Source organism: Calliphora vicina, chromosome 1, assembly GCF_958450345.1.
Source record: "Calliphora vicina chromosome 1, idCalVici1.1, whole genome shotgun sequence".
Classification (NCBI taxonomy): Eukaryota; Metazoa; Arthropoda; class Insecta; order Diptera; family Calliphoridae; genus Calliphora; species Calliphora vicina.
The window spans coordinates 944,359-972,259 of record NC_088780.1 but is presented as its reverse complement, the minus strand read 5'-3'; the positions used below and the strand labels follow the sequence as shown (position 1 = coordinate 972,259).

Below are 27,901 nucleotides of genomic sequence, written 5' to 3'. Positions count from 1 at the left end.
AATCCTTAAACGATTTGTTTATAAACATTTCACTTTTCAACATTCTCGTCTAGCAACATATTGTGTGTGCCGCTCTAGTATAGGAGAAGCAACTGTTGCAAGTAACTGGTTTCATGTAATTCACTAAAGATTTCTCTTACATCGAACACAACATCTCTTAAGTTGTAATAAAAACAAACAAATGCGAGAGAGATTGCTACTTATTTACATATACATATGTACATTTATTTTATACATCTCATTTTTGCTTTATTACAAAAACATTTATTTGGGGCTTTTGGAGATGTTCTCCAAAAAACAAAATAATTATAATTTACTCTGACTTCGACAATATTACTCATCACATCACATGTGTGTGTGTGTGTTTGAATGTGAGTGCATATGTTTGATATGATTGTGGCAGCACAGCACTGTTGTAATGTACATTTTGATGATTTTTTATATGATTGGTGGCAGGCAGGCAGACTAGTGGGATGACTTGTTGTTTTCGTTGACTCTTTTACTTGATTTTGCTTATAAATTAGAGTAGAGACATTGACCTTGATCATCACAATGCCGTATAGTTGGAGTGTCACTGTAGCTATTATTGAAATTGTGGCCATGTCGCATGATACTTGCAACAAAATGCACTATAAATATATGTAATATGTAATAACAACATTCAAGTAAGTCATCATTGACGTTCTAAAGTTAAAATTCCGTATTATGTCGCTTGTTGTTATTTTAAAATAATTTTAATGTTCCAATATTTTTTTATGGAACTCCAACAAGACATTAAACTCAAATTTAAATCGACATAGATTTTGATACTAATATAAATAAGTGGGGTTTTATTACAATTTCTTAAATACATATACATATGAATATGTACATGTGCTGGTGTATTGTCGCACTTTTGTGTCCAACTTATGTTTCTTTACATATTGTCTTTAGTCCATTTCCAAATATTAGTAAATTTTAATGTCAAAGCACTCGATTGTCCCCTGGCAAAAATAGAATGAGAATGCTGCTACATATATTTGATAATTGTCTCAATGATAAAAAACATGAAATTTTTTTTTAATTTAAATTGAGATTTGCAATGATCCCAAAGGTCAACCAAAGAGAAGCTTAACTAATAATAATTTAACTTTTTTATAAAACAAAGTGTATGTGATATATCGTACAAATGTCTTATTCGTTTGAAAGGCCTATCGGTGCCATTATGTATGTATTATAACACAGTGCATCCGAAGTATTCAATTTTTCATGACTCTGGCGCATAAATCAGGCTGAATTTGACCGATGGCATGGTTTATGTTGCATTTGAGGGAAGCTTTGTTTTGTAGCTTATGCGCATAGACCTGCGACTTAAGAAACCCCCACATGAAAAAGTCTAACGAAGTAAAATCGCACGACCTCGGTCGGTGGCCAGTTCACATCACCTACAGGTGAGATGACCATATCTCCTGTTGGCTATTGGTAGACCCTTTATTATACAAATTATAAAAGTAATGGATCGTTAGCCAAAGTATGAAATTTTGTTTTATTTCACAATCTGAAAGCTTTAGTACCAACCCGTTTTCGAATTGGAGTTACATACTTAACTTTTGAATAATATACGAAATTGACAAATTTTTCCTTTACCAAAACGTTATTAAAAACGAAGATATCTTAAATTGATTGATCACTGTGCTACACCAAAAATATGCAGGGGTTTTCAAATAGTAATTCTGTTTTAATGGAGTCCAATGCTGATGCCAACACCTTGTTAATTTTTTTGAAAACCACAAGAAATTATCTTTTTTATATCCTAGAGTGCCTTTTAAAATACCAACATCTATACGAATATCACATAAATTAGGCAGTTCTCAATAATAGAAATTTTCCAGACAACTCTATTACGAAGTGAATGTGCTCAGAAAAGTTTTTCATTCTCTTTTTTATTTGCGCCTCTCTTTAAAACTCCAACTCTCTCCAATAACATGTGATAAATTACTCAGAGATATTAAAGAGTGTGATTTTTCTCTCTCTTTCGGTTTGTGTTCATTCATAGCGAGTTTTTATATTATGGATTTCCCTTTTATCAATCTACCTGCGATGCATTAAAACAAACGACCGACCAGGCCTGCTACTAAAAACTGAATGTGAGTGTGTGTGTGTGTCTATATCTATGTGTGTACGAAGAATTGTACGTAAACATCAGTGTTGTACGAATGTTTTTTGTTTTCTTTTTAGCATCCACAGGAAACATTTTGTTCTGTAAGTGTATGGGTTCGTGACGAGTATATCGTCCGTATTCGAATAGAATTTTCAGTCGTTTGTATGACTCTCGTTTTGTGAATGTTTAACAAACAGTTACTGACAGCAAGTCGCCGGATAAAGACGTATCTACGCGTGAATAGCGTTCTGTAGTTTAAGAAAATCATATAAAACGTGAAAAACTAAAACACATGAAAATACATACATATGTATACAAAAAATTAAAGAAATTGGATTTACGAAACAAAATAATATACCAAATAAAATTTCATTGGAAAAATATACATACATATATGTAAATTGTTTATTAAAAATAATACTACTAAATTCATACAAAAGAATATAATTGTTTAAATAAAATAAATTTTAAGTGAAAATAGTGCAAAACCAAAGTGAATGGAAGTGTCTAGTAAAACATCAGCGAAGGAAACATAAATTACACTCATTACCACAAACACTTTTTATTTGGATTACACATCTTCTTTTGATTTGAAATACACATCACCACGACCACAAAGACTGCAGCGTCTAATAAAGGATTTCCTATTAATATAGTTAAAACAAATGTAAGTTCTAATACTAAGATTTAATAACAACAACGAAATAAACAAAAAAGTACAAGAATTTATCTTGTACTCGAATGTTTTTAAAATTTCAATAGCCCTGGCGTCTCGTTCTGTTATCATTAATTAATATTTGTTTACAAGACTTCTCTTCCATAATCACATTGTACCATATTTTCTATGAAAAATATGTTTTTGTACATTCCAACAGTTTGGCACACTTTTTTAAAAAATAAAAACACAGTTCTGGTCACAATTTTGCAAGAGTTTTACTCAAATCTAAAATATATGCACTGCTGTTCAGCTTGCTATTTTTTATAGCACAAGTGTATTTTTTTCAGTTGAGTGCTTATCTTGAATTATTTTATACTGTTAAGTAAATATTAATATAAATTACAACACAAGTATTTCTTTCTATTCAAATGCATTTAACCCAAATATATTTAACCAAAAAGTCTTTATTTTTCACTTTATTGTTTAAATACTTTAAACATTTTGGAAATGAAAAAAAAACTTTAAACGTTGCCTTTGCTGTTGTTTATTTTAATTATGACAACTAAATGCAATATTTGCTAAAGCCATAAAACACTCTCAAATAACCATCCATCCAACCTACCAACCAGCCAAGCTCTTTTTCATTTATCATTCGTTCGTTTTCTTATTCTAAAGGTCTTGCCACGTTCATACATACTTACGTACGTACGTACGTACATAGATACATGAATAATAATAAATAATGATGGTTTTATTCCTTCTTTTACAATCTCTTTAAAAACAAAGTAAATTTGCTTAAATTATTACTTAAGAAAACGGCGGTATTTTAGTCTCACACACAACCACACACAGATAATCAACACATACAAAACAAATAAAAACATACCAAGAAATGACAAAAGCAAAGAAACGTCTTTTATATTGTATTTATTTAGCAACAAGTGCTTTTGCTATCTAGCAGATGAGAAATAAGTCTTGAGATGTTTACATGGATTTGTTTTTTAAATTTAGCCGCTTTAATAGCTCTGCTAATCCTTAAATAAACATGTCACATCCATTCTTAAAAATACTACAATCGGTACTGGTATCTTAAGAATATACATTGCAAAAAGTTCAATTTATTAAACACAGTTATTTGTTATTAGTGAGTGAAGTGAAAAGAAAACTAAATTGATACCATAACTGGGATACCATGTTAAAGGATTTATCGATATTTCAAGGTGAAACGCCAAATAAAGCAGGAAATTACTTAATCAAATCCCATTTCATGTATTTTGTTGCATTATCATCATTTAAAAGCATCCTGTCTTCTAAGATGAAATGTGTATGGAAATGTCATCATAAATATAAACATGAGAAGTTTTCAAAGAAAACATCAGATATATTCAGTTACTACTCAGTTACCACTTTACATAATGTTAACTTTATCGCGGGTATTTCTATTTCTAAACAGCAAAAAAAATAAGCAAACTCACACCCATAACTTTGATTTGTTTTCAACTTCAACTTTAACATCTATACATACATGTGTATATCTTAGATTTTTATCTATTAACCATATTTTTAAAATATGATTATTGTACATACATATATGTGAGGTGATTTGTTGCGTTGTACGTTCAATGTACGTACATATGTACAGTGTGTATGTTTTTATGAATTTGGTTTTATAGGTTTCTTTACACAGGTAGTATTGTGTTTTTTAACAGACAGGTTTATATTAAAATGAAACGTGCTTGTAACAGATACCTTTTCCCAATACATTCATACAATATACAATATACATATGAACGAAAATATATTGAAAGATACTCACAATTTCCTTTTCATTGTAGGCCCCCAAAATAAAATGAATTAATATTCAGAGTTTGTTGTTAATAAAATGACAGACAATTCTAAAAAACCAAAGAAAAAAAAACTAAAAAATTATGACTTTATTAATAAAATTTATGTTTTAATAACTTTATAGAGTTGTGGAAAATAGCCTGGGAACCAAAACGCGTTTCCTTTAGAATTTAATTTAAATAGAAATGATCGTAAAATACTTAATATTACAATAATATTTATTGATTTGAGCCGACTTAATACCAAGAAATTGAATTGAATAAAAAACACCAGATAAGCTAAATTTGATGTAACAATAATTCTTGACTGTCATTTTTTTATTTTATATTTTTATAAATCATTCAGTTTCACTTAGCATTCAATTTTAAAATTGTTTAGCATTTCATCTTATTGATTTAATTTAAATGTGTGAGTGGCTTTAATTTTAGAGCATCTAATGTTTAAACTAACATTTTAACTTCAGGTAAAAGCAAAAGGAAATTTTATTTGTGTATGTCTAACTTGTCATTCTTTGGGTTTTGAGTTTAGGGGGCAATTAATCAATTAAATAAAATGTTCAAATAAAGACATCTATGGTTATTACTTCATTTATTCGAAATTGATATCGTAATTTTAAGGGTGTTTTTACTTCCTAAACCCCGTCACTAATGCAAAAGATGAACACATACATATGTACCTTTATGCACCCATTGTCTGTAATTCGGTTGCATGGAAAACAATTAGAAAATCAATATTTTATCGACAAACCACTTATTTTTTGTAAAAAAAAAAATAATTATTCCAAAACTTATTATTATGTTTAAAGTACTTGGAAATAATTCAGAACAGAGACAAACCACAATAATTGAATAAACAAACAAACAAACGATTTAATTAAAATGCAATGACATTTCGATGGAACACTAAGAAAATTTACACAGTCACCAACAGCTGGAATAAAAATCTTTAAGAAAATTGTTGAAAAGTATTTGAATTTAAATCATAAATTATCGACGCTAACAAGCAGCTGTTAGGGCAAACAAAAAAGCAAATTTTGTAAAAGAAAATAAGTTCTTCTCTTTGCCCTTTAGCCCCTCTTGAGTATGGTCTATTGAAATGATTTTCATTTCTTCTTTTAATTTTAATTTTATTTATAATTTTATCTTGAACTTCAAGAATATAAATTCGTTTTTAAATAGCTTTAGCAATTACTTAATTGGTTTCATTTTCTCCGACTTTTTATCAGTCATTTCGTTTCTTTGCGTATGTATTTTCCGTTTCTGTTTAATTTTTTACTCCTACTCTTTTGTACACATTTTTGTGTTTTGTTTAAATTGTTTGTTAAGAAGCATCATCATGATATCTACTATACCTTTTGAAATTGATTAATTTTGGGTAGACAGTCAGCAGTATATTATTTTGTCTTGACTCAAGTTGTATTTTTGCTTTTATTCTCTGTATCTTTCTGTATGATTTTCGGGGACTCTTTAAGTAGAGTATTAACGTCTTGGTGTGGATTTTTTTTGTGTTCATCTTTTGTATTTCTTTCTTGTAGAACTTTGAATCTTCCTAAGGGAGCTTAAAGTCACATAATATGCTCATCATCATGACTTAATCTAAAAACAAATCGATTTTGTTTTTCTTACTTTTTGATGCCTTTGTTTGTCCGTCGTTTCTCCTGTTTTGGTGTCTTTAAATTTATTTAATTCAAAATGAGATTTTCGAATGCTTGTTTTTTTGGAATTATTCAAAATTTGTTTATTTGTTTATGCCACAATGCACGGTATGTCTGTGTTGAGAGGAGAAGTTTTTTTAATAATAATTATCATGACAATGTTTTTAAAATATCATTTCTAAATCTTGAAATGTTAGTATCCAGATCTCCTGATATTTCTTGATGTACAAATGTTACAACTGTAGTGGGAATCGAATCTTGAGTTTTATTTTAAAGGGCAGGGTTTTTAAAAAAGCAGAGGCTAAAAAAACGATAAAATGTAAATAAATAAAACTATAGCAAACTCTAAAAAAATGAGCCGGATAGTAGAAAAGTTCAATAATAAAAGACTCTTCACTTACAAATAAATTGAACATATGTTGCGGATAGGCTTAAACATAAAAGTAATAATCAAAATAAATAAGTGTGTAAGTGCATTTACCAATTGATTGCGCTATTTCTAATACTTAATTTAATAAAAAAATTCAATAAATAATAAAATTAAAGATGTTGCAGTAGTATTGTATTAGGGTGGGTTAATCATAAAAAAATGTTTTGCTTTGGAAGGGTGGATAAATTCTAGCTAGCCTTGATATTTTATAAGTTAAATTTATGATGTGAAAGTCAAATAGTTGCGATTTTATCCTTCGGTCGTAACTAGTTAGATGACAAGAGTTTGTTAAGATTTTATATAATTTTACGATAGTTTTTCCCACAACTGCAAACATTTGGTTAAGTTTTTTAATTAACATGTGTTGTAGATTTATTTTCGTTAACTACTTTAAAACGTGCTAAGAATAATAATGAGGAATTAAAAGGTCAATGGTCAATGGCAAAAGAACATAAAACGGAAGAAATAAAATGACTTGAATGAAACCAAACATTATTATGAACACACACATGAATACATGAATTTAACAAAAGAAAATGACCAGACATAGACAATACCCTATTATCCCTTAAATCTCTAAGAAACCAGCTGATTTATACAGCTGGTATTTTTAAATACATATTTCGTATATAGAATTTGCAAATTTATTAACAACATTTTCTTCTGATCTTTTCTCATTTTAGAATTAATCCAAATCGAGGAACCAAAAACAACAAACACAACAATAAAAATGTTCATAAAATGACAAAACTTTAATAGTTAAAAACAATTTTTTTTAAAATTTTATTTTCTTTTAAGCCACCCTTATTTATTTTTTATTTAAATAAAATAAAATCGGCTTTTCCTTTTTAATTTGAACTAAAAGGCCTAAGTTGAATACTTTTTTGTTACAAATGTGGAAAATGTTTGACGATATTATTGAATGCAATGAATGTGGTGGTCCTTTGGGCCCACCACCAAAATTCACAGTACCACCACCTCCTCGGCCACCCTCAATGGCTGCCTATGAGGCCTCTACGAACTGCAACGAAGAAGAGATGGCACTGAAAGCGCAACAAGCCTGGGACAACGATATGTGTGAAGCAATGCCGGTAAGTAAAAAAAAACAACCTTTCCCCTCAAATCAAATTATGCGAACATGAATAATTGCTTCAAAGCATTGTGTGTAAATTGATATAAAAATTAAATTATTTATCAAAAGGATATTTTTGTTAAATAATATTACCTTAGGGCATCTGCATCAACAACAGAACACCAGCAATAATACATAGATATTAATGGATGGAAGTACAATGTATATATTTTTTAATGGTACTAAGAGAAGTTAATGAGAAACCCTTATAAAACTTTTAACAATCATAATGATAAATACAAACCCTTATAATTTTTGATTATCACCAACACATCTGTTGTGATTGTTAAATGTCAAGTATAATTGAACCAACGAAAAAGGGATAAAAACCGACTATAACTTTAATCAAATATGATTTAAGAAATTATTGTACTTTTTTAAATAATTTATCAACAAGTTTACTAAATACAAAAACAAAATATACTCATAATAAATATGCATAGAAATTTTCGAATGTAATCATAAATCTTTGGGTGTTATTTTTTTATTTCAAATTTGACAGCTGTCATATTAACTAATATTTGTCAAGAACAATTTCTTCCAAACAAAAACTATGTATGTACTACATATATGTATGTGTATAATAATATAGAATTTGTATGGGATAGATACAGTTGCTGAAACTGTTAATAAATCTTTTACATTTGATGTCAAAAAGTTTAGCAAAATCATTTCTTTTCATAAATAGTACATATCTAAAAATGTAAAAAAAGAAGACAAAAGTTTTCAAGACAACAGCTGTTTAAAAATTGAGACCTTAAATACTCGAACTACGTTCAGTTTATTTTTAAAGAATGTAAAAAAATAAATAACAAATTTAGGTTTTAATGTTTATTTAGGATTAGTTTGAAATTTAAATTCAAAAACAAAAAAATAAAAAATTATAAGGAATTTTAAACAAACTTCTCAATAAGTCATCAAGTGTTACTTTTGTAAACAATGGGTTTAAAAAAAATGAAACAAGCGCACACACATCCACCTCCACTAGCATTTAAATATTGAATTGTATTCAAGTATTTTTTATTGAGATGTAGTTTCTTTATTGGAACGAAATTCATTCAGTTAAAGGTAAAACTAAAATATTTACATAACACGTTTCCTGTTAATAACAAAACGTAAAGTGTAAAAGGCTTCAAATACTTCAGTTGTTGATGTTGTTTTCTTTGTAGTTTGAGCTGCGAGTAGAAATAAAGAAAAGTTAATATCCCTAGAGTAAATTTACAATGGGAAAATCGAAAGTTAAATTTATCAAAAGCAAATTTTCAATGATTGTCTTGATTTCTATTTCTATACTTAACAAATCCTGTGGGATTTTAAAATTCAAATAAGCTTATTTAAAAGTAAATAATAAAAATCAGACCAAGTTAAGTCTGGATACGTTTTATATACGTACTACATTGATATAATATTTATTTTATATGAAATTATTACATTCATTTATTTAAAACAAAAGAAAATCCTTTATTTTTCTCGTCTCTTTTTAAAAGAAACAAGACATCATTATCATGAAAATGTTTTTACGTGTAAAACTTATTTTGTTTTTTATTTGTTTTGTAAAGAATAACTAGAAATCTATCATGACTATGATATTTTCCACACGACAAATTTATTTTACACACACGTCTACACTTGATGCATACAAACATACACTTTCCTACACATGTATTCTTATTTTTCTTATAAGTAGATATTTTCCTTCATTCATTCTTTAGTTTATTTGTGTGTGTCTGAAAATCCTTTAACAAATACCCTTACATCTTATGGGGAACAACAAAAAGGCTACAAATGTACACATGTATCTTTAGGAGTTGTTGGAAATATGTATGTATGTATGTATGTATTTTATAAAAATGAGTAAAATAAACGAAAATGATGTGACAATAGTGTTCGCTTGTATTGGAGGAAATAAAAAAAAAGATATTTGTGAAAAACTGCTACTACTACTGCTTTTTATTATATGTACATATTTGAAGATTATTTTTTAAGCCAAATAAAAACTTTTCATTTGTTAACCTACTTGTGACACAAGTTTAAAAACCAAAAATACAGTTTGAAAAATGTGGGTTTATATTTTTGACGCAAGAGTAAGAGTACAAATATTGCTTAAATAGGTTTTAAATTACAATAAATTTTATTTATAAAAAATTTAAATCCTATTAAATTAACAGCAAAATAAATATAAAGAATTAAATAAGCTCTTAAGCGTGGTTGTCATGCGTTCATATTGTTTGCTGAAAACTTAAAAATAAAAGATTAACAAATTAATAATTTTCCTTCATTAACAAATAATCTGGGGATTTTATTTATCGTAAATAGCCAATTGGTTTTTAAAATCAAAAATTAATAATATTTTCTTAAAAATTAAATAAACAGAAGTACGAATATTCATTCCACTTTTCAGAATTAAGGTCAAGGTATACATACGTATGTATAGCAACGTGTGTTTGAATGTTATAAAATAAAAAGCAAAAAAATTGTTGAACGGAGAACTCATTCCACTTTATTGTGCACACTTTTGCAAGCTGATTCATTCATTCATTTTTCATTTTTATGTCAAAACCCTTTTTCCGTTTTAACTATTAATTCCAAGTGGATTTTTTTGTTTGGCTTATTTGAAATCATAAGGAAGCCCTTAAGTAAAACAACTTTAAGAGAAATGAATGAAGATTTGACGAAATAGAACTAAACATCATTACACGGTTTTACGAGCAAAGAACAGTAATAAACTTTGGGTAATTTGTAAAGACAAAACGAAATGAATTTCAGAAATTGTTGGAGAAAAATTAAATGGATTCACAAAAATGTTTGATTTATAACCGTTATTTATACATACATAGGAATATATGTATATATGTACATACAATAGAAGTTCAGTTATCGTAATAATAAAAATAAATGACTACTGGCTTTTTAGATTTCAATTACGATACGATAAAAAGAAACACACTGTAGAACTAATAAGGAAAAATTAGAAAGTGTTGGAATAACTACCAACCAATAACTCGTATTATGAAAGTGTAAAAATACAATAAGTAAATATGTAGTATGTTATGGTATCTATTTCTGTTTGCTTAGACTTATCAAATTCCTATACGGTAGTCAGTTAAATAAAATATTTTAAACCAGGCATGTGTTCCTTTCCTGGCGACAGTTGTGATAAAAATCTTCAAATGCGAGTAAATAACTAGAAAAAATTCCATTCTTTTAAACTGAAAATATTTTCAATTGAATTGAAAATGAAAAAAAATAATCTTTTAATCATACGTGTAAGTAGGTACAAGTATTGAAAATAAAAAGGTAATAAAACAAATATTAACTTTATAAATGTATGTTACACTTTTGTATCTTTTGGCCGATAAGCTGAGTAAATATGAAAATGAATGACGTGAAATGGGAGCATGTTTACAATTGATTTTTGCCATTCATTCATTTATTTATACAATCATGCATGATGCATGCACACAACTTGCAGTAGCCAGCCAGCCAGCCAGCCATACTTTACAAATAAACTCTCGTCCTACATTCGAATTTAGGTATGAACGGAAGTGTATGTGTTTTTGTGTATGTACCCTCTTTTTCCCCCAAATTTAAAATTAACCAAACATTAAAATTCTACCAGTTTTATTTGTGTTGCCTCGATTCATTATTTTTACATCGATACATTCGTTTATTTGTTACAAAAACTGGAATATGATCGATTAAATTGTTATCAGAAAGAAAACAAATTCCAAATGCATGAATTGATATTTGTTTATTTAACTGTGTCCCCATAAAAAAATAAATATTTATAATACACTCTATGAAAACCAAAAACATTGAAACAAAAATGATTAATTACCACACATCAGACGCGGTTTGATCATGGTTTTCATAATAAGAAACGGCCACATCCACTTACAGTAGTAGTTCAAACTTTTACTGATAACATTTTTTTTTATTTTTCTTTGTATTTTTTGTAATTACGAATATTTTTGATTTTTTTAATGAATTTCAAGTCAAGCTTCTTATTAGAAACTAAGTAAATAAATCAATTTTATTAAGTATTAAGAAATTAATAATTTTTTGAGGTTTTCTAAATTACCATAACAAAGCTATTTTATTGTATATAAAAAAAACTCAACAAAATTGTGAGAATTATTTATAAAATCAAAGTTTGTGTGTGTATTTCTTTTCTTTTTTTTTTTAATTTTCGTATAAATTTATAGCTTTTCCCTGGTGACCTTTGGTTGCAACATCATTAAGCATTTGAAATTTAAATGAGAAAAAGCCTTTTGTTTTTGTTGACTGTGAAACAGACAAAACATGTACGAGTATAATAAAACACAAACATAAGAAAAGAAAGAAGGTCATGTTTACAAAATCTACTTTATCTATTTTGACAATAAAAGATTAGAAAGCATTATAAAAAAAGCTTAAACTTTAATAAAATATTATTTTAAATGTATATTTCATCTTATTTTTTTTTAATTTTTTTATTTGCAGATTCTTGATGCCAGTTTTTATAGCAGTCAATCATTACAAACATCCGCCATGATTGCTGTCTTTTCACTGCTCCTGGTTTTAGTTGTTTTAATATCATCACTCTTTGTATGGAAGTAAGTAAAATTTAATATATTGTTAATATGTATTAACAACAAAAAAAATAACTAAGTGTGAAAATAAAAGTGAAACTTGACATTCAAGTCTCCTTAAACAAGAAGAATTAAAGAAAAAATGTAGATAAGTAGGAGTCAAAACATCTTTCAGCAAAATGTTGGGTAAAATGCGCGAATGATGGAAACAAGCTTTTAAAATAATGACTTGCGTTTTGCCACACATCAGCCTGTGTATCACATTGTGTTCTTTACGTTACTTCTTCTCATGTAGCTCACTACTAATTCACTATTTATGGGCTATTTAATAAACAAATTATTATAAAATAACCTTAAAAACTAAATCTTTTCGGATTCTAATAAATTTTGTTTAGTTTGTGTTTATATTTATTGTATGTTTCTGTTTATATTTATATGTATTTCATTGGCTAAACAACAATAATAACAACAAAAAACACAACAGCATAATAAAAATAATAATAATAATAATAGTAATATTTCTTTTACACGCACAAGAAAACAATATACTAAATATACTTATAAACAACCTTTAGGCCTTCTATATACATACATACATACATCCATACATACATACGTATTTAGATGTCTTGTTAACATAAATAAGACCATATAAATAAAATAACATTTAATTTTATTTATGGGTAGAACTTTTTCCTTTCAGAGAAATAAGTATAGAAGGAAACTTCACTCTATAAAGGACATGGTCTTTTTAAGCCTAGCATTACTTTTGTAACATTTCGCAAATCCATGTGTTTGTAAAACTATCTCAACGCATGAAGGCTTTTAATCGATTTGACTTTAAATATTTCGACCAACACCAGACAATTTCACAACCATTCGTTACCTTTTTAGGGGTATTTCAGATTCGCACAGTCTCAAGATTCTCTTATTTGTTTATGGTAAATTATAATTTTGCCTACTTGTTCATAAACTCACACTAAATACGTTCTATAGAAGCGAAGATACCCGCAGATAGAGTAGTATTCTTATAAATGATAATGGTTTTATTTCTTTCCTACAATTTCGCTCAAACATTTATTATACAATATAAGAGCACGCAGACAGACATGGCGAATTCAAACACAGATACAAAGTGTATTCGTTTAAAGAAGATGAAGGAAAAGACGAAACAAAATAAGAAAATTAAAGTTTTTATGATTTTCCCGGGGTTTTGTTAAATTGTTTTGAAATTGATTTTATTTATTCATAATGGTGCCAATGTATTAAAATATTATTCAGTTATTATGTATTGTGGCTGTTGTTGTTGTTGTTGTTTATTTAACAACAAAATCAAAACACATACTCAGATGTAGATAAACATATGCAGATGTACATAGATAATTTTCATCAAATATGTAAGTGTTTATTTGAGTGTGCTAAATAAGTATAAATGTATAAATTAAAAACAAAAGGTAGCCAGAAATACACTTGGAAAAACAAATATGTAGCATGAGTACATATTATAAATATTTATACAATAATAAACATTTAAACTTGTACAATGTACATGCATTATTTAAATTAATTACTTTTTTCAAAAACCATACAATTTAAATGTGAAAAAATAAATGTACAAAATTGTATAATTTATCATTTCCCTTTTATTTTAATCTATAATTAACATAAACTTTAAATTAATATTAAAGTTAGATAAAACGAAATTGTATAGGTACATATTAGTACATACTCACTTACATATGTATGTATACAACCATATGAACATGAAAATGTTGCATTTCAAATTATGCTAATTAGATGCCAACACGTTGTGGTTATAAAATGTTTCATTTTTTATTTAATTTTTTTTTTATTTATTTTATCATGTTGAGCATAGTTGTCAACAAAAACCCACCTATTCATGTTTTAAAACTGGACTTGAAAAGTGTGTGTATAGTAGATGGTTGTTGTTGGTAAAATAGATTGATGTTATTGTTAAAATGCTATAAAAATATATGTTAACTAGGTTATTAATAATACAAATGGCTTAAAGCGAAAAATAAAAGTAATTTGAGACCCCGCCAAAACACTCAAATAAACAATTTATAATTTAACAATAGATTTATAGAAAATTTTGAAATCATATTGTATTTTCTTCTTTTATTTGCCACTTCATCGTCTCCATCGCATTTAAACAATATTATACCCTTGAGTGTTATCAATCGAAATATGTATATGCATATAAATTATAATTTATAGAAATATGTATATTGTAGTATGTATGCAATTCAAAGTATTAATATAAATAGATAGATAGATAGATATATTGTTTGTTAATATAACTTGAAATTTATTTATTTTTTGAATATCTCACCGTAATAAATATAAGCCTTTAGATCACCTAAAAGGGAAACTGAAAAAATAAACAGTTTATAGCCATACAATGGTGCGTGTGTTATATAAGTAGGATATTGATTTATTCCACACATACACAAGCATAATTATAAATGTTGTTTCAAAACCCCTGAGTGTATGCTTTATTATTATATTTATTCATACATACACACACACACACTCACACTGAACTGATAATTCAGTTTTTAAATTTATTTTTTTTAAGACAATCAACACCTTTCTTGTATGTAAACAATTAATTTCCTTAATTTTGTTAAAATTTCCTAAAGTCTTCCTTTATTAGCGTGGTAAACCACCACAATGTAATTTGTCGTTAATTTAATTCACTTGAATCTACATACATACATACATTCATACAGATACGAATTATCCTTAAGGGATCCAATCTTTTAAATGTCAGTCATTTCCATTATACATCCATTACGAAAAACAAGAATTTAAAAAAGAAAAAAACCTTTTCCATTTTTCAATCTTCTTGAACGAAGGGAATTCCAAAAAAATAAAACAAAATATAGGAAAAGGATGTTATAATTTTTCATGTCATGTTGTTTTTGAAGCCTACTTCTTGGCATGTTTAATTTTTAATAGATTTACATGAATATATGTCTACATACATACATACATACATACATACATAGCTACACAAACATGTAAATAAGGCTTATTTCATAAACGTCTAAAAGACAAATGAAAAACAAAAACAGCAGCAAAAGCTAAAAAAAGAGACTAACTGATTGACTGAAGCACAGACACAACAAGAAGCAGTATTTCTAACGTATTCCAAGTGGCAACCCACCAAACAATGGGAAATAAGCACATAAACATTGTTTCGCAGGTTAAAAATAATAAATTAAAACAAACTTTTCTATAAATGGCATGATTGAAATAAATAGGAATTCATTCATATTTAAATTGAATGTGTGCTGGAGTTACATACTTGTTTTGTCGTTGTTAATAATAAATGCTGTTGGGATATACATATGTAAATAGCTCTCTATATAACTTCATTAAAGATGAAAAATTAAATTATTTTATTTTATTTGCTTAAAAAAATTACAAGACTTACAAGAAGCAACTAAACAACATCAACAAAATCATTGTTGAACATACTTTTAAAATGTTAAGCAAATATTAAACATTAGAAATCGATTTATCTTCTTGACTTCATCGTTCTCTTCGGTTTCTGCTGCTGCTACTGCTGCCAAGACCATGTTGTCTTCGGTATCATGAAGTTGTTGCTGCTGGTGTAGTTGTAGTTGTAGCTTTATAATAAGGATCTAGTCTATGAAGTAGTAATCTATGAAATGATGCTTAAAACAAATGAACATCATCTTACAATGGACAAATAATGTCTATCATATTATGGTAGACTACTTAGTAAAGATGTTGCATACATATGTACATACATATACATACAAACATATGTATGTACATGAATGTTCGTAGTAGTGGTAACAGTAGCAGTGTTCTAGCAGATGAGTGGAGTGTTTTATCTTAACACAATGATTAAGAGACGACATTGAATAATAGAAGACTATTAGGTATTTTATTTGTAGCTAAGTAAACTTTTCAAATTGAGCTTATTTGCAAATTGACAAAGTAATGAAAATTACATCTTTCTCTTTATTAGTTTAAATTTATTTATGTTTTGTTTTCTTCTTCTCTTTCATTTTAGAAACAAACGAAAAGTGCAAAACTTGTTACCCTGCAAAACACCCACCAGAGGTCCACATATAACCGGAGCATTGTCAGCACTGGCATCTGGACACTCAGTAACATATGAGGATCCGGATGCTCATTTGGGTCATCACCGACCTTTGGTAATGAGACATCATCACAATGTTGAGGTAAGTGTACAACTCATAATATTACGACATTTAGATGTCAAAATAAATGTCAAATTCATTAGATTGTCTGCCATTCATGCCATTCCAAGTCCTTTGTTTTCTTTTAACATTTCCTGCGTTTGCGTTATTTACATTGCTGCTTGTAGTGAAATTCGAAACGCTTATAGGATTTCATTATTTCCTTCAGTCCTTAGCTGAACTCGTGCATAATAAGTACGTATGTATGTATGTACATGAATGTGTAAATGTGTTTTCAATACACAAATGAATGAATAGAAGTGTTTTGTGTGATATTTGATTGTGTCGACATTTTTATTTCCGCAAAAAAGCGGTTCACTTTTGTTTACTTTAGTTAACCTTGCTAAATGTCATATCATCATCTTTGTCGTCAGTATCTTCCCTATTGTTGGCATTATTATTGTGGCAATGATGTTCATAATTGTCATGTTTATTATCTGCGTGTTAAGTTCCTTTCATTCTCTTTTTCTTTGCTTCAACACAGATTTTGAATAAAAAGTTATAATTTTTTGTCTTACATTCTTTATTACTTTAAGAAATGCCCTTTTTACGAACTGATGTATTTAGGCATTCTTGTTGTTATTCCTTAAAGTTATATTGTTTTATACATTTAACTTTGCTTTCTTTGCAATTTTTCTTGAAAAGTAATACATATTTACTTGTACAAGAATACATAAGGGGTTAAAATGTTGTTTTGCTGTAAACACTTTGTCTACCATCAACTACAATCTAAGAGAAATGACAGTGAAAGCGTAAATAGGAATAAAAGCATTGAAATATGTAAATATTAAAATAAGACACTTACATCCACAAGTGTACATACAAATAATTTAAATTATGATTTAAGCAGTAAATGTGACCACTACTAAAGATTTGGTAAATATAAAAGGAATAAGTAATCTTTATTCAATTAAATTGCTGGTGCATACATATTTACGTCTGTACGTACAATTGTATCAACAACTGTATTCATTTTAGTGTCGTCCGCTTCAACTCTGCTGCTGCTACGTGATTGTGTATGGGTTTGTGTTTATTTGTGTGGATTGCTATCAGTTCCCAGCAGTTTTACAAGTAGTCAATGTATCAGTAATGTAGACAGTAATTGTCACTCCAATTTATATACATATTTTGGTTATTTGACCATTATGTACTCTTGCATAGGGAAGTCAAGTGGTTACTTTATATATCCCAGGTAACCTAACGTGAAGTCAATTGTCACTAACCAGATATGCAGCTAGAAAACTAACTGGCACTATGTAACCGGTATGTTAATCCAATGCGTTGACTATCTCGCACCGCTATTAGGTATTTTCATTGTAAGCTTAGGACACGCAGATATGAAAATAAATATATTCGTGGCTATTTATGTAACCAGTGGTCACCGTATGTGATAGGTGAAATTACTAAATCACACAGAACTGCTGGGTTGTTAAGTAGTTTTTATGTTTCTGTTAGCACACACACACAATCATATCAACAACAACAAAATGGAGAAATAAAAGTAAAATGTAAATGCGTTAGACCCTCAAAGCTTTTTAAAACAAGTTCTAAAGGATTATAAAACATTTGTGCATTTAAGAGGACATGGAAAAGTATTTTTAAAGCTCGTTTTTCTGTACAAAGATAATTTAGAAGTATTAAAAAAGTATTACTTAAAACACTATGACCACATAGGGGAATGAATGGCGGACAGAATGTGTAATTCTAATTTAATTTAAAGTAAATTAACGATTTTTACTCATTTTTCAATTTAATATTTATGTGTATTTTTGTTTGTTTTGTTTTTTTTAGATGTTGCATAGTAAAGGTATACATTATCCAAGCGGTTATCCCATGACCAGATCTCCACCATTTTTGGTCAGCAATTCACCAGGACCCGATCCATATCGGTCAAATGACAACGTATACGAAGAACTGGGACCGAGTCATGATTCAGATGGTGAGAGTGAACCTCCCATGCATTCCGATGATGATTTTGCTGAGGACGAACTCTCTTTGCCTGGAGAGCGTTCTTTCAACAAATCTACAGACACTAATAATGCTACAAGCGCTGTAACATCAGCGTTTCCCGACAAAACAGAACCTAACGTAGCATCAAGTGGCAATGGTCCAGAACGTAATAGTGTTCTGTCTTCGGCTTCCTCTACACAAGATGCATCAACAGCTACGGCTGCCTCATCTAGTTCGTCTCACAACAATAATTCGAATGCAAATAATGGCAATGTTTGCGCTACAACGACGACATCCAGGGGTGGAGCTGCTGCACTTCTATCCGGAATGCTAAGACATACCACGGGCCGGAAAACTTCAACCAATGGAGCCAGATCAAAGAATGATCGCAGAATTCCACCTACTGAAGATTTGAACACTTCTACTTCTACAGCGGAGGTGGGTGATCTCACACCCATGCAACAAATGTATGACAATTCCAGCAATCTTATGGCATTAGGATATCAACAACATCAACAGCAGCAACCTGCACTAAACTACCCACACCCACAAAGTTATCATCATAGCCTGCATCATATGCATAATCACAATAACAATAGGAATACCAATGCTCATCCTGTGCCTCATTTTTACAATACTATCGAGAGTGAAGTGGAGAGGAGAAATCGCATTAATGCTCAATTGAAAAACTCTTCGAATCCTGCAGTGGCTACCATATTTCGTGAAAGAATACAGTATCCTGGAAGTGCAAGATATCAGCAACACTATTATGCTGGAAATGCTCCAAATGGTCTCTTAGCTGCCTCTATGAGGGCTAGAACAAATCCGAGATCTATGGACAGAAGGAGAGGTCGTGTGGGGGCACCGTTGGATCCAGTAGAACCAGCATACGGATACACGGAGCCTGTTTATCACCAAAACTATCACTACGAGTCTTGTAATACACCAAATGGCATGCAACAACGTATACCACAACACATGACTGCATACCCAACCTACATCATGCCCGAATATAGTTCAGGCAGCATATCGTCCTACAGACAGCATCAGCATCACCATCCTCATCATCATCATCCTGCCTCGCAAACATACCAAAACTCGTCGTCACTTTATGGTCACGGTGATTCTAGTTTCGGTTCAGACTCTGGCTACAGTCACCATACACCAGCATCCTCAATAGGACGACATGATTATGATATTGCTATGCCAATACCTCCAGCGCCACCTGCGCCCACGCAAAAGCCACCCAGCAAGCTAGCCAATGCTTTAAGCTTTTCTTGGAATAAAAAAAAATCTTCCAACACAAACTCCATGAATATGCAACCCAATACCAACAAAACACCTGCGCTTTCGACATCCACAGCAACAGAAGCTTCCAGTCCCAACAATAACAGTGGTGCGTCGACCATTACCTCAACTCTGGAAAACACATCGTCCTCTTCGAGCGGTGGCCTACAATCACAAAATAATAACGAACTAGTACAGGCGTGAAAGTAGAGTAGAACTGAATGTGGCAAAACATTTTTAGAAAATATTTGTGCCCAAAATAACTCTGTAGACTTATTTATAGTCCTTTCCCCATCCACCCAAAATATAGTCAAATCTAGAAACTAAGTTTATCCAAAAATATTGAAGACGGAACAGAATCCAACGTATCATTAGATTATTTAGATTATAAACATTCATAAGTACTTGTAAATACTAAAACCAAATTATTTTATTTAAGTTTAATTATGTATATATCCAAAAGAGCTTTGTACGATTACTGTTATAGGCATTATATATATTAGTCGTACTCGTTCTACTTACTTACTACTACTCCAACTGACAAGTATTGAAAACAAATACGAAACTCTAAACTAAGTATAAAGAAAACCGATTAAGCAATAACATTTAGTCCAAATACAAAAACAAAATCTATTAAATCTATCTTTGTTATTGTTTTAGTTATAAGCATCATTTCCCTATCAACCATATTTCATTCTCTTCATCATCTTGTAAATAATTTTTTTATTTTTATTTTTATTTTTTTATGTATTTGTTTGATTTATTTTCAAACCTAATAATTGTGATTGTTAACTTTGTATAGTTTTACTTTTGTTTAAACATTTTTAGATTAAAAAAAACTAGTTAGTCCTTAATTTCTTAATTATCAACATTACCATTTTTTATTATTATATTAATAATAATTTTGTGTAAAACCGTATACTATTTTTGACGTTGTTACTTTATTTACAATGATTATTTATTTTAAAAAACACTAAAAAAAAAACTCGACAAAAATAAAAAGACAGAAAAAACCTTTTCTGAAAGTAAAAATTAAAAATTTTCTTTGTTTTTATTCGCTTGCATTTATTTTTATTATTATGTATTACATATCGACTTTCGCAACTAAAATACAATAGTACGGTTCACTCGCGATAATATGAACACCCCAAAATATGAACACTTTTTACACTCATAGGGTACTCTAAAAAGCTTTTTAAAATATCAACAGCTTATTTTTGTTTTTTAACGTATTTTATCTACACAGAGTTGAAATCTAAATCAACAGGGTAGTGGCTAAATTCTAATTCAACTGCTTAATATTTTAGACTTTCCTAGCTGTAGATGGGAATTAGATGCCATTCGCAAATATGAACAATCTTGCAAAAGTGAACTGGCCTGGTTTTAATTAGTTCATATTATCGCGAGTGCACTGTAACTATTCGATAGTCACAATGAATTTGTTATTAGATAGCTTAATGTATGCTGCGGTTTTATTGTATAGTTTGAATATATAAAACAGGTTTTTTTTTTTGTTTCGTTATATTTTTCTTCTTTAATACTTTGAAGCTAAAACTTTAAAATTATTTATATACCAGCCACAAACTAGGCTGCTGAAACATATGTGTATGTTAATCACTTCTGTTATTAACAGATCTAATGGGTTTCAAATTGGTTACCTACTTCTAAGTTAACGTTTAAATTGATGTATGTAAATGGAGAAATTGTGAATGAAATCTTCATTTACACCAACTGGAACTATTATTGAAGCATACTTTAGGGCAGTTGCATTAGAACGATAATCACTCTACAAAACATATCAACATTCATACATACATATACTATGCTTAAAAAACATATTTATAATTCAACACACATTATTAATTACTTCCGTTTATTTTGGAAATATGTATTTATATTTTTATATCTAGAAATTACTACATACCTATTACATACACAAATCTATGTATAACTAATAAGTATATGAGGCTTCCTAAAGACTGTTAACTATTATTTAATTTTAAAATAATAATAATAATAATCACTACATTATTACGAGTATCACTTAACTTTGCTCTACTTTTCCATTTATTATAAAAAATATTAAATAAAATCTCTTTATATCTTCATACTACTTAATGTACAAATCACTATGCAATACAAATTGTAAAACGAAACTCATGTGAGTGATGATGGAAATCCTGAGAAATTTAAATATTAAAACTCTATTTAGGTTGTAAACCACTGTAATATAGCATGAACCCTTTAACATTAATATAATATTTACGTACATTTTATTAGATATTATATTAGTTTTAAATATTAAAAGTGACATTTCCTCTGACATTTAACAGACATCCTTTCCCAAGTCTTCCCCCAAGCCCAAGCCCAAGCCCCTGCCCCATAACTTTAATGAGCACATTCAGTGAATCCTATAATTTAACGAGAAACAATTAATTAATTAAATAAATAAACAAATAACTAAATAAATAATGAATGATTAACAAAAATATTTAAATAAAATCCATTCGTATGTAAGTATGAATAGTGGCGATAAACAAAAAGATCAAAATACATTAAATAAAATTAAATTAGTTGTTAATTCGAAATGATCATTTAAGTGAAACAACAATTATTAATAGAAACAAACTGTACAATAATAATATTATTTAAAAGAAATTGATGTGATTTTTGTATTTGCTTTCTTAGAAAATACACTTTCTTTACTTTATTTAAACTTTAAACAACTGATTTTTCGTTGACTTCTTTTTTAAACAAAAAGTGTCTGTTGCATCTGAACAATCATGAATATTGTGTCGTCATGTTATAGAAACAAATATGTACTTTTGTAATCACTAACCAACAAAAATACATAAAAAAATTTAAATTATACATACATACATACATACATATATACAAAAAATATATCAAAATACCTACAAGTAAAAATATTTGCGTGTTAAACAGAAAAAAGTACACATACACATCCAGGTATACAAATATGAATATGAACCATTTCAAAAAGGATCAGGAAGCGTTTAATTTATTTTATTATTCTGACAAAAATTCAGAGCATTCCATTTGTAAGTACTTGTTTTTACCAAAGCCAGTATCAATCTTTCAAAACTTCAGTCAATAAGAATATTCGTGATTTAATAAATTTATAGTATAGGTAGTTACTAACAATTGTTTTGAATAAAATTTAATATAGGACGACGAGTATGAACATTAGACCGTACCTCAAAAACCAAATTCGCCGTACACCCCCTAATAAAATGCAGTTCTGCAAGACAGTTTCGAAATTTTTTTTTTTTTTGCCGAACTTAGGGGTCGCCTTTTTACATTTTTCGTTATATCTTTGCAATTTACAGTCGGAACTTAAAGTATGATATATCAATGTTTTGCCAAGTATACCGTTCTAATATTTATCCACCAGATCGTTGTTCCTATCACCCTAATGTACCTACCCCCTAATGTCAGAAAATTTAAGTTCTCAACAAATCACTAAACTTTTGCTAACGAAGTAATTCGATATTACCTCCACAGAAAAGTCTGCATTTACCGTCGTATGTATGATGTAACGAAATCGTGTCTTTTTGTCAATGATAATTCGACAAAATTTGGTACAAGCTTTTCTATTGCTCCCAGAATGAAGTCTATTGAATTTTGTTAGAATCGTGCCATTATTTCTCCTAGCCCTAGTTATATCTTCTTTATATATATAATTCTTCTGTACGTGTGTTAGTAACTAAACTCCTCTTTAACGGCTGGTCTTATTTCGATGAAATTTGTTGTGTGTGTTTGAATGGGTCCCTGGATGGTTTAGATTCACAATTGACCTATATAGGAACAATGGTCAGAGCACCTCCCATACAAAGTAAAAAAAAAAAAATTATTATTGCATATGTGGAGTACTATTATATTGGCAATTTTCGAACTTTGTGTGAGCTATAACAGAACAACGTTTGCCGGGACAGCTATTAGTTATATAGATATCCGAACGAAATTCAGCACAAATAAGTCTTATATAAGCCGAACTCGCACCACCAAATTTTGTAACGATCGGTCCGTAATTAGTCATAGCTCCCATATAAGCCCCACTTCTGAAAATCACTTTAACTAGCATAAATTTCTTAAAAATGTAGGTATTCCAATCAAATTTAACAAAGATAAGTTATATATATATATACAGAAGTCATTTCCCCAAATTTTATAACGATCGTCCATAATTAGTCATAGCTCCCATATGAGGCCCACTTATGAAAATCATTTTAACGAGGTTTCTTAAAAATTTTGGTATTCAAATCCAGCTGCCATATACATACATTTTAAAAGATAACTGTTAATATTTATATTTATCATCTTCTATGTGTAGGGTATCATATGGTCGGGCTTGACCGACTATACTTTCTTACTTGTTGTTATTCTTTTAGTATAATTAAATTTTAAAGTATTTCTGAAGCAGTTATCGAATTACTTCGTTAGCAAAAGCTTAATGATTTCTTGCAAGCTTTAATTTTTTGACATTAGGGTGGTAGGAACACAGATCTGATGGCTAAATAGTAAAACGGGATACTTGAGGTCAATGGAACTTAGAAAAAAATATTTGTGTTCTCGAGACAAAAACGTTGATATGTCATGCTTTAAGATCCGACTGTAAATGCCAAAGATATAACGAAAAGTGTAAAAAGGCAAAACAAAATAACATTTTTTTTTTCGTAACTGCCTTACAGAAATACAATATATATGGGGGTGTACGGCGCACTTTTTTTATTTGCTTGTAAGGTGGTACACTCTAATGTACACGTGTATGTATGAAATTGACTTTAGAGTAAAAACACAAGCTTGAGGAGCGGTATGCATTTGTTGTTATATCCTTCACCAAGAGTGGCAGCTATTTAGGGACAAATATTTGAATTTTTTTTTATCGACTGAATTTGAAGTGCCGCACAGAGGGATTTTGTTGCCAAAAAGTCAAATTTTCAAACACTTAATTTCAAAAATCAAATTATGCAGTTTTGTAGAGAAATGTTTAAAGATGAAATGCACACTTATGGCCGCATTCATAAACAATTTTTAAATTTAAACAATATTTAAAAATCAAATTTTGTATGGAAATTTTGCTTTAAAACATTTTTTAAATTTAATTTTTTTTATGAATACGGGGGTTATAGTTTTAAGAAAAATTTTATTTTATTTTTAAAAAATTGAAGTAAAGTCCATGCAAGGGTGTTAGTGGTTTATATATGTATAATTTTCCTAATAATACCATTTACCTTTAACATATTTGAAAAATATAACATTTCATCAATAAAAAAAGAAAATTGTGGGGATACCATAAACCGTTAAGAATATATGCCCAAATATATGAGTCTCTAAAAATTATTTTATTTTTGATATTCCATGGAGTAAACAAAATGTAGCCCCACTTTCCCCCAAGCTATTTCTTTTATAAAATTAAAGGTGGGAGTGTATTGTTTCGATAAAAAAAAATAGTTTTCGGAAATTTTCGGAACAGGATGAATACTTAAAATTTTTTGTCGAATAATAAACGAAATATCGAAAAAATTCTTATCTATGTATGGGTTTCGTGGGCTGTGGGCGTGACCGATTTAATTGGAACTCGGCATGCGTTCCTTTTTTGTTTCAATAAATGTGTGTAGCGTTGGGCGTAGACGATTTTGATAAAATTTAATTTTTTTCTTAATTTAGTCCATATAATTCTCGGTGCCAATGCACAAAAATGTATTGCATTTGGATTGCATGGGCGGTAGGCGGTGGGCATTGCCGATTTAAATAAAACTTAGCATACGTTCTTTTTTTGTTTCAGAAAATATATATACCAAATTTCTAGACTTTTACTTGGATAGGAAAAATTTTATGCGAAAAAATCTATTTGGATTGTATGGGCAGTGGGCGTTGGGCGTGGTCGATTTTGATAAAATTTTATGTTTTTCTTAGTTTGGTCCATATAATTCTCGGTGCCAAATTTCAGCGCACTACGACCACTCCTTATAATTTTTGAAAAATTAATTGGGAATCACATGGAATATAGCAAACAATTTTGTCCCTAATTAGCTGGCCACCATAAGTTTTTCATTCTGTTTCTATATTTCTAAATTTTTCATTTGCGACTCCATAATGTATGAGTGTATATGTATAGATTCTGGATCGTAATGGATAGCAGAGTCGATACTGCCATGTTCGCCTGTATGTTGAAATCAACTTTCCATAGTCCCCAAATAATTTACAAACATGATTCATACATCAATACATACAAAATAATTTTAAACCAAGTTTTTTTTGCCAAAATTTTTTTTCAAATTCATTTTTTCACTAATAGAATTAAAAAAAAATTTTCACCAACAAATATTTCAATATTTATTATAAAGTATACTTTGGTGAAGGATATTTAAGATTCTTCAAACAAAGAATAAGATAAAATAATTTTATGCAACACAAACAACAATATACAAATGACAACAAAATCCGCTCCGCTCCGCTTCATTTAATTTACATTTTCTCTGAGAATCGGAATAGGCATTAAAATCCGCAAGCTTGTGTTTCTATACTTAAAGCGATTGCTGTGAGGAAATAAATTAATGGTGGAGTATTAAAAAATTCACGAATAATTGCTATGGCTTATAGTTACAGCTGGCCACCAAACAAAACTGTTTAATTTTGTCTTCTAGAGTAAAATCCAAAACAATTTTCAACGCTCAAAACTAAATAAATTTTATATTTCTCGATTCCCTATTGAAATTTAGATGTAAATATCTTATATAAATGTACATTAGTTGAATAATAAGTTTCTCGCCAATTTCGTTTATCCAAAAAATCAATATGAAGAAGACATCATTTTGTTTATTATTGAAGATAATTTAAGTATAAAAAATACAAAAGGTGTGAATCATATCAGAAAATTAAAATTTAATAAAATAAATTATAACCCCTTCCTTTTACAAATTGTATCATTTTGTTTACTTTCTCCAATACTCCATTACTTACATACATACATACATACAACTAATTAGTAATAGGTATTTATATTAATATAATTTTCCGTTATTACTTATCTTTATATAATTTCAGACTTTTTAGCGTTGATTCCAACAAATTGTAGACAAAACTAATGAATAATGAAACGATTTAATCGAATTTATATTTTTAATACTGAGCAATTCAATGAATTCACAAAACTTAACCGAATCAACTAATTGTTAGCATTAAAGTAGTTGAAATTTAATTTTTTTCATCATAAAAAGTATAATTATACAACTATTAAGCTGAAATACATACATATGTACTAATAGAGTGCTGGAGAAATACAAAAGCAATTCAATACTATACAAATAATTAAGATAATGAAAGAAAAACTAAACAATACTTTAAATAAGGTAAATAAAATAATGTAAAACAAACAACAAAACATATGAAACTACATAAAAAAGCAACAAAAATAAAATAAAACTGAAATTGAAATTTTATTATAAAATATAAAACCCAAGCCTTTTTATTTTTAATTCATTTTAGTAGCAGATAAGAAGTTAAACAAAATTTTAATTCATTTACATTATATCACAACTTACTTAACATCTGTAATTAAAATGTTAGCTTTTTTAAAGAAAAACAAGTAAGAAAGTATGGTCGGTCAAGCCCGACCATATAATACCCTACACCAAGTAAATGAGTAAAAATATTTTTCTTTTAAAATATCAATAATTTATATTTTTGAGTGATTTTTGGAAGTGGGGTTATATGGGAGCTATGACTAATTATGGACCGATCACCATGAAATTAGGTCGTGTGATTTATGTGTATATTAAAGTTAACTATGTTGAATTTTGTGTGTTTACCAACATTTTTAAGCGATTTATGCACGTTAAAGTGATTTTCGGAAGCGGGTCTATATGAGAGCTATGACTAATTATGGACCGATCGTAACAAAATTTGGTGACATGAATTTTGTGTATATAAAACTTATTTGGAGCGGAAT

At 28.9% G+C, this 27,901-nt stretch overlaps 1 protein-coding gene across 1 annotated transcript; it reads left to right on the top strand.

Moving 5' to 3' along the window:
* Positions 1-2,525: 2,525 nt before the first annotated feature.
* Positions 2,526-20,636, top strand: pxb. Its single transcript, XM_065498613.1, has 5 exons — positions 2,526-2,807; positions 7,411-7,818; positions 12,342-12,454; positions 16,500-16,671; positions 18,481-20,636. Exons 2-5 carry the CDS (start codon positions 7,621-7,623, stop codon positions 20,128-20,130), a joined length of 2,133 nt encoding a protein of 710 aa, XP_065354685.1. The 5' UTR covers positions 2,526-2,807; positions 7,411-7,620; the 3' UTR covers positions 20,131-20,636.
* The last annotated feature ends 7,265 nt before the right edge of the window (positions 20,637-27,901 follow it).